The sequence below is a fragment of the Alligator mississippiensis genome, chromosome 3 (assembly GCF_030867095.1).
Source record: "Alligator mississippiensis isolate rAllMis1 chromosome 3, rAllMis1, whole genome shotgun sequence".
Classification (NCBI taxonomy): Eukaryota; Metazoa; Chordata; order Crocodylia; family Alligatoridae; genus Alligator; species Alligator mississippiensis.
This window is the reverse complement of record NC_081826.1, coordinates 46,889,393-46,904,039: the sequence shown is the minus strand read 5'-3', so window position 1 is coordinate 46,904,039 and position 14,647 is coordinate 46,889,393. Positions and strand designations below refer to the sequence as shown.

Here is a 14,647-nt window from a genome sequence, read left to right as displayed (position 1 = left end):
CAGCTACTTTGGCATAGCAACGTGCTCCCCCAGTATAGCATACCACTATGGCAAAGTAGCTGCTAAAAATAATCGTGTGCTGTGCAGCTGCCAAAAGGAGGTACTAAATCACCACGCAGTAACAATGTCACCATAGCAACAAATGTCAATGCTCCCGGTATTAGGTATTTAGTTTACCAGGGTGTGGACACTGCTACGTTGTACAGGTGACCCTTGCCATTCGCAGGGGATACGTTCTGGAGAGCCCCACAAATGGAGAAATCCACAAATACGGCACTGCATTCATGAATGTCGTCTGTGTTCAAGAATGCAGTGCCCCCGGCAAAAAGCAAAGTAGCCTCATTTGATAATTACTCAAAATTAGAATCTCTATCAACATACCTTTTCTTTGTAGCTGTCTGGAAGTAATTTTTTATTGAGTTCAGCTGTTGCTGTGATGCTCGTTCTCTTTTTTTACCAACTTCTGAAGTTTTAAAAGGTGAGAGTGACAAGCTTTTTTGGTCAAACTCAGGCATTTTATCAATCCTGGAGAATAAAATCCCTACATTTGCATTGCCACTTGTGTTGGGAGTCTCCTTTACAGTAGTTATATCCTGTACATTTGTTTTGCCTTTTCTGTTCATTTGTGTTTTATCTATCTCCATGCTACATAAAACAAAACACAAAAAATTAAGTAAATATACAGGCATCCATTACAGAAACTGAGACTGAGCATAAACTATAGAGCATTGCTAAAGCTGTCTTTATACTACATACCAACCTTCATGGAAGCTAAATAAATTACCATATTTTCTTGAATATAACATGTACCAGTCCCCAAAAAATCAGCCCTCAAAAATGGGGATGTGCATCGTAAACAGGAAATTGCTTTCTTCACTGAAAAAGCAGCAACGCTGAAGGCACAGTGCATGCCATGCAGCTGCCAGGATGGCTGCTGCTTGTGCCTGGCTTAAAAAGCTGAAAGGACGGAGTCCTGCCATAGCTTATGGATGAGCACTTGTGAATGAAGCAGCAAGTAAGCAGCTGGTAGTATCTTGATGAATTGTTTTGTGGAAACCACACTTAATTTACAGGAACTTTGGTGAAGAATTACTTATAGTAAAAGAACTAACAGCCCTGATGCTGCCCTTGCAAGGTTCTGGGGCCTAACTTTGCGTGACATAGTAAGTCCTCCTGCAAACTGTGTCCAGGAAGTATGGCATTCCAAGAGACAGTCTTGGTAAGGCAGCAAGCAGGAACTTCCTGCTGCCTCATCCAGACTGTCTCCTAGGATGCCACACCTCCTGGACACGCTATGTTCCCAGGAAGACTTCCTTTATTTCACACAGTCGACCATGACTCTGGAAAAAAATGGTTTTTTTCTACACTCTGCCTGTCAAAACTTGGGTGCATGTTTTATTTGAGGGGTATTGTACGTGAGAAAGTCTACTTAGGGGAAAATAGCCTTGTCTGAAATTTGAGTGCAGGCCCAGAGCAGATGGCTGCTGCAGCTTGGGATCTGGGGCAGAGCTGCTGCCACTGGCTCAGCAAGGATGGCTCATTCAGCAAAGGGAGGGACAGGTGGCAAGGGGAGAACAGGGGAGACTCTGTGGTGCTGGGGAAGGGGAGGGCAGGTCCCAGGCCGTCCATGTGGACCAGAGCCAATGTATACAGCTGGTCCAGCGGGGTACCGCATGCAACACACACCCTGTACCGGCCCCACAGGCCATACATTTCACACCTCTGCAGTAGATTATGAAATGGCTTTCAAAACTCAGAAACATAGTTAGAAGAGTAAATCAGCTGCGTTACCAGTTGCTTTGCCCAACATCTGACCCAATGTTCTAACTGACGGCTACAACCTATTACATGAAGACAGAAGCTGGTCCACTGTAGACAGATTCATAGATGCTAGGGTCAGAAAGGACCTCAACAGATCATCAAGTCCTTCCCCCTGTCTAGGCAGGAAAGAGTGCTGGGGTCAGATGACCCCAGCCAGATGCCTCTCCAGCCTTCTCTCAAAGACGCCCAAGGTAGGGGAGAGCACTACCTCCCTTGAAAGCCCATTCCAAATTTTGGCCACCCTTACCGTGAAGTTTTTCCTGATATCTAGCCTAAAACTGCTCTGCCGGTTTGTGACCATTCCTAAATCTGTTCTGTCAGTTTGTGACCATTAGATGTGACAAGCAGAGACTGATCAGGGGGTGATCGCACCCATTTCAACTGTAGTGCATGCAGGGCTTGTCAGTGTGGCTCTGAAACCCAGGAGGTGAATGTCGCTGCCACTCACCCGACTTCTCTGCCTGCTGAACTTGGGACCTTTGGTTGCCACTGGCAACTATAATTAGCATCGGGGAAAAAGGTGGGGAGGGAGGTTAAACATAGTGGTGGCATTCACCTCCTAGGTTCTGGGGTCACACCAACACAGCAGCTCTGGCAACCATACTGACAATCTGCTGCTAGAAGTGGGTCACCTGACTTTCAAGAAGCCCAGTGGACCCAGTCAAAAGGGCAAATAAGCTAGACACCCCACCAGCAGGCTGCATCCCCTGCTTTTATAATTTTAGGTCTGCTTTTGGTAATAGATATTTCCTTTTGCAAATTCAGAAGTGTGACATCAGTTGACCATAAATCTAAGGTTATTGCAAATTTCCAGTGGTGGGGTAATAACCCTGGATTTTAAGCATCCACTGAAAAATAATTTCTCTGCAACTTTACCGTGAGTCTGTCAGGTCTTCTGGTTCTGTATCAGCAACATATACAGAGTCATTATTTGTAGCAGTAGGCACTGTTTCCTCTACTATCAAACTTTGAGAAATGGAGGATCCGAGAAGATTTGCTGCAGGAGTAGCTGGCTTTATAACTGCAAATTGAATATAAGGAACAATTATATTGTGTTTATTTTTGTTGTTCTATTGTTACATAAATTATGAGGATTCAATCGTTAAATGGCATCTCCAAGAATATTACAAGAGCAAATTCTAGGACCTCTTTCAAAATCCCACTGATGTCAACTCCCACTGAAGTCCTGACCAAGTGAAAATGCAAGGGTCTCGTAGAGTGGTATCTTTTATTGGACTATGTAGTTGGGATGAAGTTAAACAAGCTTTCAAAGGCAACATATTCTTCTTCAAGTCTCTGATCACAGGAAGCTAGGTATAGCATAGCGAAAAACAGCAGTAGCAGACAAAAAACTAGCAAAAGCACTAGTTGTACTATTGACCCCCCACAATAAAAACATCAGAATCCATGGTTCCTACAAATGCCTCTTCTAAAATGCGATACTCTTGATCCAATGCACCATGTGGGTACAACTATGGAAACTATGCGAGTGAAACTACCCAGCAATTACACACCAGAATAAACTCTCAAAGAAAAAAAAAAATAGAAGACGGATATACACATACCATGAGAAGCACATTTCTCACAGAACAACCACTACCTCTGACCTTTGTCATACTCAAGGGAAATCTACCCAACACCTTTTACAAGGCAAATAGATTCAAAGAAGTAGGGTCGGAAGGGACCTTGTATATCATCAGGTCTGACCCCCTGCCCTGGGCAGGAGAGAAAACCAGGCTCAAATGACCCCAGCCAGGTAGACGTCAAGCCTCCTCTTAAGAAGGAGGCTTATTATTTCCAAATAATCTGGAAACAAAAATTCTCAAGCTGGCTGGACACTTAAGAATCAAGAACTAAACACTGATATTGGATTTATGGTGCATTCTATTTTATCCAACTTGTCCATTCTTTCCATGTATCAAAAGGAAGATTGGCTCTCTTCCCTTTTGATAGGCCTTGATCTCCTAGTAATCAGGTTTTTTACTTTTGCAAATTGTGTGTCTGCTACCTGAGAGATTTTCTCTCACCACTCCCCACCGCAGTTTTTCACTATGCTGTGCTTGCCTTCCTGCGATCAGAGACCTGACAAGAATGTCTTGCATTCAAAAGTTTGTCTAACTTTATCCCAGCTACATAGCTGGTCCCATTAAATATATCACCCTAAGAAATCCTTGCCTCTTGCATGATTTCTGGACTATCACAGCTTCAGCATCACTCTTACACTACCAAGTGTAGGGAGGCTGGACCCAATGATCTGCAAGGTCCTTTCGAGCCCCTAACAACTATGAAACTATGAAAGACTATAGGATTCTAAACCATAACATATGCCTGGTATAATAATTTCATACAAATCAATTAGTGTTAGTGTACAAGACCTGATACAACAAATCATAAAACACTACATTATAAGACCAACAAATACAAACTGATAAACTCACAACTAAAACCATGTAATTGTTAATATAAGTATTAACTAACTTGCAACTACAGTGCAGAAGCCTTTAAATTAGAATGTGGTTACAAGAGAAATTTATTCCCAAATCACACTGATAACTTTTGTCATGAAACAGTAAAATTTATACCCCTTATACATTTTCATCCACCAGCTAATGCCATGATGGATCTTCACATTCGCACGTAAGTACTTAATCCCTGTTTGAATCCCACTAATTTTTTATCATTAATGATATCCTGTAACAATAGGAGTTTCACGTTAAATGTGCATTATATTATGTAAGAAATTATTTCCTTTAGTTAGTTTTAAATTTGTTCAGACTTCCCCTTGTTGTTTCATTAAGACAGGATGATTAGGTGCACCTGATTTGCCATTTCACTCTACCACATCCATTCTTAAGCATCTATTCTCTAAATAAATGCTTACACCACACTAGCCAGGTCCCCAAATACTTTTTACAATTCATTTACAAATTTCTTCTATTTCTGCTGTACTTTTTTTCCTGATAGGGTAATCCAAACTGACCAAAGCGCTTACAGTGAGAACACATCATCATTGTTATAAGGAGCAGAGCACCTCCACCAGTCATGCAGTTCATCCAAGTCTCAAGGTAGGATCAACTATATCTAAACCTATCTGACCACCCCTTAAAAAAACTCCAAAGATAGAGATGAAAATGTAATACCACTATTTTTTCAATTTTGTCTGCCCCATCATTTATACAGTCCAAGATTCATTTTTGGGGGTACAGGTTGCTATCACTGCATGTGAGTAATTTATCATTATCCCCAGGTCTCTTTCCTAAATGTTTATATCTTAAAAAACAAAGATCTGCATTGTTATGAGAGAGACAATCAATTTATGCTCTCAGTTGGACTGAAAATGTTCATTTTTAGTAGTTTTCATTTCTGAAATTTGATTCCAACGTAAGACAAAAAGATCCTTGCTTTTTTTTTTTTATCGTCTGTTAAGGGATAAAAGCTAAGCCACTCTCTGCTTACACTGTTAAATATGGGAGTCAAGTCTCCTTAGGCTTAGTTAATATTCTTAAAATAATTTAAGTAATTTTTCTGAGCCTATGCACGTAACTAAATATTCCCATCAACTAACCATCTCTAGACATGTCAGTTCTGCAACCAAATCTTACCAAATCTTTTTTTCCAAAATGAAGTGCCTTCTTTCCATTTTTTCCAAAACCTATTAATAGGAACAAGTCTAATCAGGATGGGTTACTCCTACTGTGTAGTGGGAAGGCACTCAGGATGAAAATCCAGCTATTCTGCAGCCAGTGGCAAAAATCCCACTAACTTCAGAGAGACAAGGATCTCACATTAAACACATACAATATGCATAAGCAATCAAGAAATACGAATCATTTTAGGATTTGTTGCTTAATTTAAAAAAGTATGCCTGAAAATAGTTTAGCCCAGGGGTGAGTAATTATTTGGGCCCACAGGCCACCCACTTGCCAGGGTGCCCAGGCAGCAAGGCTGGGGCTGGCAGTGACAGCAGCCAGAAGCAGACACCACCTCCAGGACTACCTGGAAGCAAGTCCAGCCACTGTGCCGCCCCAGCCCTGCTGTATTCCCAGGGTTGACAGGACCAGCCACATGTGCCACAGCCCGGGCTGCCCCCTGTACCTGGGCCAAGCAGGACCAAGGGACCCACCATGAGCTAGACAAAGTCCTTTGGTGGGCTAGATCCAGTCCACAGGCTATATTTTGTCCACCCCTGGTTTAAACTATTTATATAACTTTGTAATGACTTTAACACAAATCATACCAACATTTCCACAAACAGATGGAAAATAATAATAAAAAAGGTTCTCATATATTTTTCCATTAGTGATCACAAATGAGGCTTATAAACAAAACACCTAAAACATAATCTAAAGCTACTAGTACTTTTTAAGTAAGACAAAGTATTCTTGATTTGAAGTTTCATTTTAGTTTAAAACAAATTAATGTCTAAGTGAAAACAAGGAAAATCTTTATGTACTAATTCATCTCTTATTTACATTCAATATTTTAGTTTCTACTGTTCATCACACCTCCATTTGTAGCACTCTCTCTCATTACAAAAGTAAAGCAAACACAGAAAGAACAAAATTATATGTACTGTTCCCTGACCACTAAAATATGTATTTAAAAAAATTATTCTAAAACTTCAGTGTAATTATTGAAAAATGTCTACATTTTAAACCAGTCCCTGCTTTTCCCCACCCTTTATATCCATAAACATTATAATAATCTGTGCACTCAAGATAATCATATTAAAAGAAAAATATGTAAAAATATAAATGGACCTGAAAAATAAAACATGTTATTTATGTTCCTTCAAAACACAAAGATGTTGCTGTCTCGCTCTCTCTCTTTTTTTTTTTAAACTGGAATCATTGATGAATACTGTTCCCAAATTTATTACATTATTCCAGTTACCTTTCACAGTTTGCTTTTGAGGATTACAGTATCTTTCTGTGGACCCAAAGATAACTGCTAATCCAATCTCTGCTTCTGGAATAGGCCTGAGATCCTTGCTGTTAAAAATAAAACACAGTTTTAGAAAATTATGTTTTAAAAGACAACCAAGGTTAACAGTTCTGTCAGAAGATACAAATTACTTCGCTTATCATTGTTATGGATTGATTCTAAGGGGGAAAACAGAAGTGATAAACTGACTGCAAGCTTTGTATTTGAATACTTTATGCTTTGTATCTGTGTTTGTATACTGCCTAGCACAACAGAACCTCATTCCTGGCTGGTCCTTAAACACCACCAAAAGAAATGTAATCATTAATAACAATAATGTTGGTTGTAAGAATTTGCCACTACAGTTGATTTCTTATTAACAGGGCACTTCTCCCTTCTTGATCTCTGAACCAGTTCAGCTTTGGACAATTAGCCGTACTGAGATGCCTCCCATACAGTTTGCTGTAATTCATGGGGTAGGAGGAGACTGGAAAAAATTAAAGTAGAGATGCACCAATATATCGGTGCCATATCGGATTGGCACAGATAAAAGGAAAATTAACATTATTGGCTATCTACTTTTTTTGGCTGGTGTACCCAATAATGTATCGATAAATATAATGTACCTTCTGACTGGATCCTCCAGACACTGCGTGCATGTATGCAGCTGGCTGCATGCATGCACGTGGCCAGGAGTGCAGCCAGGCAGTGTGAAGAGCAGCACCCTGCAGGTAAGTCTGCGGAGGGGAAGGGGCATGGGGAGGGAGACTGAGGCTCCCAGATGCTGTGCGGTGAATGGGACCCGAGAGTCAGAGTGGGGAGTGTGGTGGAGCCACAGGCAATTCATCCATGAGGTGAAGAAAAGCATGGGGCGGCTTCCAGCTGCTGTGCGCATCCCCTGGGGAAGGCACGGGTGGGCACGTGCGCTCCCAGATTTGTGCGCAGGGCAGATGCAGGTTGCCCACTGTGGGCTCAGAGCTCTCCACCCTGCTGCCTTTTGCCCCAGCAGTCACGTGCTGATCCCATGTCCCCTGCCCACCAAGTGGCAATATGGGCAGCAAGTTGTGCCTCCCGCTGCCGGGCAGGCAGGGGATGTGGCACCTGGGGCAAAGGAAGCAGGGCAGACAGCCCTGAGCCCAGAGGGAGCAGCCCGCCTCCATCTCCACCCCTGCTCCGCTTGGCTCTGCTCCTAAAAGCATCCCCATGCTTAAAAATGGTGGCAGCAGCGCTTGAACTAAAGCTCATTTGACAAGCTTTAGGTTCAAGTGCCCCTGCCACCATTTTTAAGCACTGGGATGCCGATCCCCTGGATGAGCCACCCATGGCTCCATCCTGTTTCCTGCCCCAGCCCCAGGATCCCATTTACTACCCTGGCTGGGCAGTGCCCCAAGCCCCAGCTCTAGTGCCTGCCTCACTCCCTCCCTCACCGTGAGGACCTTGATCTGCCCTGCACCATGCCCCTTCCCCTCCCCCATACCCTTTCTCCTCCACAGACTTTCCAGCAAATAGCTGCTCTCCACACTGCCTGCCTTTGATCCTGTAAATCGGTTATCGAATCGGTATCAGCCGATATGCCTGCTGAACAATCGGCTATCGGTATTGGCCAAGAAAATCTCTATTGGTGCACCCCTAATTACAAGATTTACATGTTTTGGCAAGACTTGACCTATAGGTAGACAAACTCTTCTGTATATGTAGCTGTGCTGGCAGCAAAATAAGACTACTGGTTTTGTCTGCTAGTTCACCTATTAGGTTGGGTGGCACGGGTTATTTCATTTTTTATCATTTGTATGACCAAACCATACTCAAAACAATAGGCTCTACGGAAATATACAACCACTACTCTTAAGAACTTAATAAAGCGCAGGTAATTATCTCCCCTATTTTTCATTATCTTTTATTCATCGCTCATTTTAAATGGTAGAAAAAAGAATAAATTTGACTTTATTTATTCGAACTGATGCATTCTACAATTTCAAAACAAACTGTTTTTCAAAAAAACAGGGGTCATTCTATTAGTTTTGTGCATTTTGAAGTTCTTATAAAATATTCTTCAACAACTGTCATCCTTTCCTCCCCCACCCCTCCCCCCCCAAAAGTTTGTCAATATTTCATTACATTATTTTAAATATCTTGAGCCAAGTAAATTAGGTGCGTCTCATTGCCCCTCCCACCCACAATAATCCATCTTAATCTGTATATAAGGATGTCAATCAAATAGCAAGTAAAATATCAAAGTGCCTCCTAGAGTAAAAGAAAGATGTTTCACCTTTGTAGCACTGTTATAATAGAATTAATCCAATTTCTTGCAGACTCAGATGCCGGGGCCTGTGTGTCTGTTAATCCTACATCAATGACACAAACATTAGGAGATACCAGTAAAGAAATGTCTTTACTCTCTTCTGTCATAAGTTTTGCTTCTCCCCCTCCAAGAATAACAGATGGACTCAGTTTCTTGTGCTAAGAAAGAAATAAAAATGCAAATTATGAATAATTTATACAGTCACCAGTTTTTCACTGAAGTGAAAGAGACTTATCACTGATAGGGGGAAAGCCAGAAGCTCCAGCAGTTTGCCAAAGGATGACCACCTGCTAAAAATCCTACTTTAGTAAAAGGACAGCAGGCTAACAGGCAAATCAAACAGGAAGTAGCTAGATGATGCGAGTAGGTTGTGGCCAGGATTTAATGGTGCAACATGCCAAAGTGCAAGAGAGAACACAATGCAAAGCAAGTACAATCCATGGCTGAGCTATATGGTCATTAGACTATGAGACTATGACACCTATAAATCACTAGTCTCTCAGGAATGGAAAGAAAAAGAAACATGCTCAACACAGAGTCAATCATCTTGAATTGAACAAGTAAAGAGGGCATGTCTATATCACAAATTTACAAGCAGCAGTGCACTTCCACACACTACTCTCTGTGAACTGTTACTGGAACTGGAGATAAAATAGCTACAGCCACAAAGCATAGTGGTTGGGCAAATGATGCCTCAACAGTGTTCGTTATATTAAGTTCAGAGAAAGACCATTACAATTTTTTTTTAAATCTACTCTTCCCTCCTGCCATTATTTTCCATCCCATGTTCATCAATAACTTTCATTATTCATTTTTTTCACTTAAGACCGTGATCTTCTAAAGAGATGTACAAATAGAGAACTCTTCCTCCTGCCGAATTCAGTTGTTTCAGTGACAGTCCATATGGTTAAGGACCTGAACTTTTTGGATACCCATGTCTATAAAGTAATTTGAATACTTATGGCAAAGTGTAAACAAGCTTGATGTAAAAACTGCACAAGGAGCTATTCATCAATTTGCTATATTCAGTGGTCTATCGTCATTCAGACATATCCAACGGAATCAAATACTTGTGGATATTTTTAATAAATGTATGTCATTTAAAACATCAAGACTTATGTAAGGAAAAAAGACAGCTTGTAAGGCCAATGTCCAAGTTCTGTCAATGGGGTGTTAAGATGACATCTTCCAAATAATGACTAGGTTCCCTACTCGCTTCAACATCTGTTGCAGACTCAGCAAAACGTGCCTCATTTTTATGGCATAATTTTTTAATAGAAAGATTAAACATACCATCAACCTAAAGTATATTTTGTTCTTATTCCAATTTGGGCATTTTGTGCAATTAATCCACAAATTTTCTCTGTTTCAAAATATCTTTTAAATACTCTAGTCAATTTCATCTCTATGAACACTTCTGCAATGGAGACGTCAATTACCTGCTTAGCATTTAGGAACATAAAGGTTTTCCCTCTGAAGATGGTTTTTCTTTCATGACACATAGACAGATCCACTTTTTCAGTGCCAATAGAGGGCTCATCAACTGGAGGATAAAAGCTGCAAGAATGGGAAAATAAGGTTACAACATTTAGATTAACATACAGCTGCTGACTATAATTTAATTCTATTTTATCCATTTCAGAGGAAAGCTTCAAAGGCAGGTTATAAAAAACAAATCTTTATTTCTTCACTGCTGTAATAGCTACTTATGTAACAGGGAAAGTAGGGACAGGAAACCTCCTACCTCTAAATCACTGGCCTCAGGCTACAGTTCTCAAATTCAATGAGAGTTAAGCATTTATTACTCCCAGATTTTTTTGATAATTCCAGCCTAAATCTGGTACATTTTAAGTACAACAGAGTTGCAACTGAGCAGTGAAATGAGTTTGTGGCCTCAGTGCCACTAATAATGTGATGTTCCTACTATAAAACTAAGAACAGGATAAATACCTCTCTGGAAATCTCAGAGGCTAAATCTTATCAGAGGCTAACATCTAAACAACCTGAACAACTTATTACCAGAGGTGAGAACAAAATTAAAGTACATGTTGAGAAATCACATCACCCCTGACTCTGTAGATACCTCCTTTGTAATTAAACTGCATTTCATACAAACCCACATTTCTCAAACAAGAACTGCCCATTTCACCTTTCTTTGACTAAAGAAATGTCTCATAGGACTACACAGAAAAAAAATTCTACTGGCCAAAGCTAGAAATCAGATTTAAAGGCCAGAGAACCAAGGTTTTATTTTGGATTTCATTCTTGTTATGGAGATCAACAGACTGCAGGTACAGACAGAGACATATCTTGATGAATAAGACTCATCCTGCAAACATCTCTGTACATGTTTTGTACATAGTTCCATTAACTTTAAGCACATAAGCATTCTCTCTGAAGAGAACAGAACCGTAGGGTCAAAAGAGACTTCAGAAGTCTGCAGGCATGCTATCCTTAAACTATCCTTCTTGATAATCTCCAATGAAAGAGTTGCTACAACTTGGGAAGTCTATTCCAATACCTTAAGGAAGATGCCCTTGAAATTAAAACCATTACTTTGTGGCCTACCCTCTGCAGCAAGGGAAAGACAGCTGTTCTCCCTCTTCTCAAAGGCAGACTTTCAAATACCTGAAAACTGCTATTATGCCCCCCGTTAATCTCATTTTCTCCAAGCTACACAACCAGCTCTTTCAACCTTTCCTCATACAGCTTGCCTTCCAACCCTTTCAATTTTTGTCATTCATCTCTTGATCCTCTCGAAACTTTCCCTCATCTAAAGCCCAGCATTGTACATAATGCTCTAGATGAAATCTAACCAGTGTCAAGTTGAACTGTACTATCACCTGCCATGTTTTAAACCCAATATTCTTGTTGACGCAGTCCAAAATACATTTGAAAGGGGTTTTTTTGTTTTTTGGTTTTGGGTTTTTTTGGCATCTGTGCTACAGTACAGTCTGTGATCAACCAAAAACCCTTAGATCTTTCTTGGCAAAGTTACTGCCCAACCAGTTATCTCCTACTATATATTTGTGCATTTCATTATTCTTCCCTAGGTCTAGCACTTGCATCTATGAGGAACTTCATTCTGTTGTCTCTAGCCCAGCCTTCCAGTCTACCAAGACCTTTCCGAAATCTACCTTTGTTCTCCCAAGCGTTTACAATACTTCCACGCTTTAAGCCATCTACAAATTTGATGAAGCAGCTCTTTGTTCCAGCATTCAAAACATTAATAAATATATGAAGCACCACCAAACCCAGGACAGATCCGTGTTGAACCTAGCTTGAAACCTCCTGTCATTCTACATTCATCCATTTATAATTCCCCTTTGCTTGCAATTACTGACCCAATTATATACTTCATAATACCTAACAGTATTTTTATCTAGTCACACATCTCCAATTTACTTATGAGAATGTCAATGCAGGACTTAACAAAAGCCTTACTGAAGTCCATGTATATTGTGTCTACTACATTCCCTTCGTTCACCCAGCTAGTTACTTTGTTAAAGAAAATCAAGTTGGTTTGGAAAGGCTTGTTCTTAACACATCCATGCTGGCTGGTGATGATCACCAGATCTCTTCCAGAAGCTTGCAAATCAACCATTTTATAATTTGATTTGTTCTAGTAACTTCCCAGGTATTGCCATCAGGCTAACTGGTTTATAATTCCTAAGGGTGTGCGAAACGGGCCATATTCAATTCAGATTTGGACCAATAAAGGGACAGTGATTTGGTTCGTTGATTCGGATCACTGTCCTGATTCAATTCGGCCAAATCTTAATCTGAAGATTCAATCCTGATTCGGAGAATCAGCAATTCGGCCATAGACACAGCTTTAAATGTTTTTTCTACATACCTCAAGGTACCAGGTGTAGCTTGTGAACGCTGAGATGGTGGGGCGGATGGAGCATTCCAAAGGAGGTTGCCCCCCTTCCCCCCCGCATACTTGGCAGCAGACCTAGAAGTGGATTGGAAGTACTTCCAGTCCACCTCTGGGTCCACCGCCAAGCACACAGGGGACTCTCTCCTGCCCCTCCCCCCTGACCCCACTTCCTCCCAGCTTGGCAACTGGCTGCAAGGGGACCCTGGGTGCCCCTCCAGACCCAGGAGGCACTAGTCGCCGAGCCGGAGGGCAGGTCCCTTGCGTGCTCTGCGGCGGACCCGGAAGTGGATCAGAAGTGCTTCTGGTCCACTTCTGGGTCTGCTGCCAAGCTTGCTGAGGGGACCCCACCTTGCATTCCCATGGGACGCTTCACCTGCCCCACCATCTTAGCATTCATGAGCCGCCTGGTACCTTGAGATACGAAGAAAAAACATTTAAAGCTATGTCTGTGTCTGAACCATCGAATCTCTCCGTATTGGAGAGATTACAGGGTCTTCTGATTCAATTCGGATTCGGCAATTCGGCCACTAAATCGAGCCGAATCAAACCAGAGACCAAAGCTTCGCACAGCCTTAATAATTCCCCCAGCCCTCCTTAGTGCCTCCTCCTTAAAAACAGGCACCATATTATTCCTTTTCAGTCTTCTGGAAGATCACTAATTTCCCATGACTTTATAACCATTATTGCTAATGGGTGCCAGATCTCTTCAGTCAGTTCATATGCTTAAAGTCTGAGCTGGATCAGGGGCTAACTTCACACAGTGCCCTATCAGACAGTTTATTAAAGAAACAGAGCAACAACAGTAAAATTAGTTACTCCACAAAATCACATGTACATACCGTAGAACGCAAACCCAAATATACTCTAATTAAGTGTCACTTCTTGAAAGCCTTTTAGTAAAACTGAACCTTTAGAAAGGCACAAATGAGGAGTCGTATGGGCTTGAAACGCCCTAATGAGAAAGTACAGCCTAGAAACAAACTTGATCACTGCTTTTGATACAAAACCTGAGATAGTAGGCAAATTTTCAATTGAATCTTCAACTTAAGCCAACAAAACCTGGACAATGAACCAGAATTTTTAATTATAGCCCAGGATTATTGAAAAAAACCCAACCATTAGTTAAATATAATTTCACTTGCTCAGATGTTTTTATTTGAACCAAGTTTCAGTATAGCAGTAGGGGCTAACTTTTTAGGCAGGCATATCACAAGGTAAGCCCTACACCCTGAGAGTACTCATGTCCTTCTCCCCGATCTATCGCTCAGCTTTCTCCTCCCTGCCCAATCTGCCTCTGTGTTTCCTGCTACATTTGCCACATGCTACCTAGACAGGCTACCCATGCCACTTGTGGTGCACGTGTTATACAGCATGACTTTCTAGCTTAATGGCCAAACAAAACAACAGCGTCTGTTCTGTAGACCAATTTCAAAATGAATCAGTGGCTTTAAATGCATAAATGCAAACTTTGCAACTGCCTACAAGAGCACTTAACACACACAATCAATTATTCTACTTTATTTTTGAAATATAAGAGAAACAGATGTGGTATTTGTGAAAGTTAAAGAACTTTCTGGAGATTTAGTATGCAAGCAGCTGCTAAGTAAATTTACAGTATCTTCCTGCAAATTATTTCTTACAGATTACCCATTTTGAGATGCTATAATTATTTTAAATATAGAACTGTTTATAATACCAGCTGTCTCATTTTACTTGAT

The 14,647-nt window shown here is 41.0% G+C and overlaps 1 protein-coding gene across 2 annotated transcripts in view; it reads right to left on the bottom strand.

The window, feature by feature from the left end:
• Positions 1–14,647, bottom strand: part of NBN (nibrin) — a 44,048-nt gene that overhangs the window by 13,660 nt on the left and 15,741 nt on the right. For both annotated transcript variants that reach the window (XM_019486655.2, XM_006266694.4), the window contains exons 6-10: positions 10,486–10,603; positions 9,014–9,204; positions 6,715–6,812; positions 2,698–2,842; positions 382–645 (exon numbers count right to left, since the gene is read on the bottom strand). In XM_019486655.2, the coding sequence (XP_019342200.1) occupies positions 382–645; positions 2,698–2,842; positions 6,715–6,812; positions 9,014–9,204; positions 10,486–10,603 (816 nt within the window). The remainder of the gene's footprint in view (positions 1–381; positions 646–2,697; positions 2,843–6,714; positions 6,813–9,013; positions 9,205–10,485; positions 10,604–14,647) is intronic.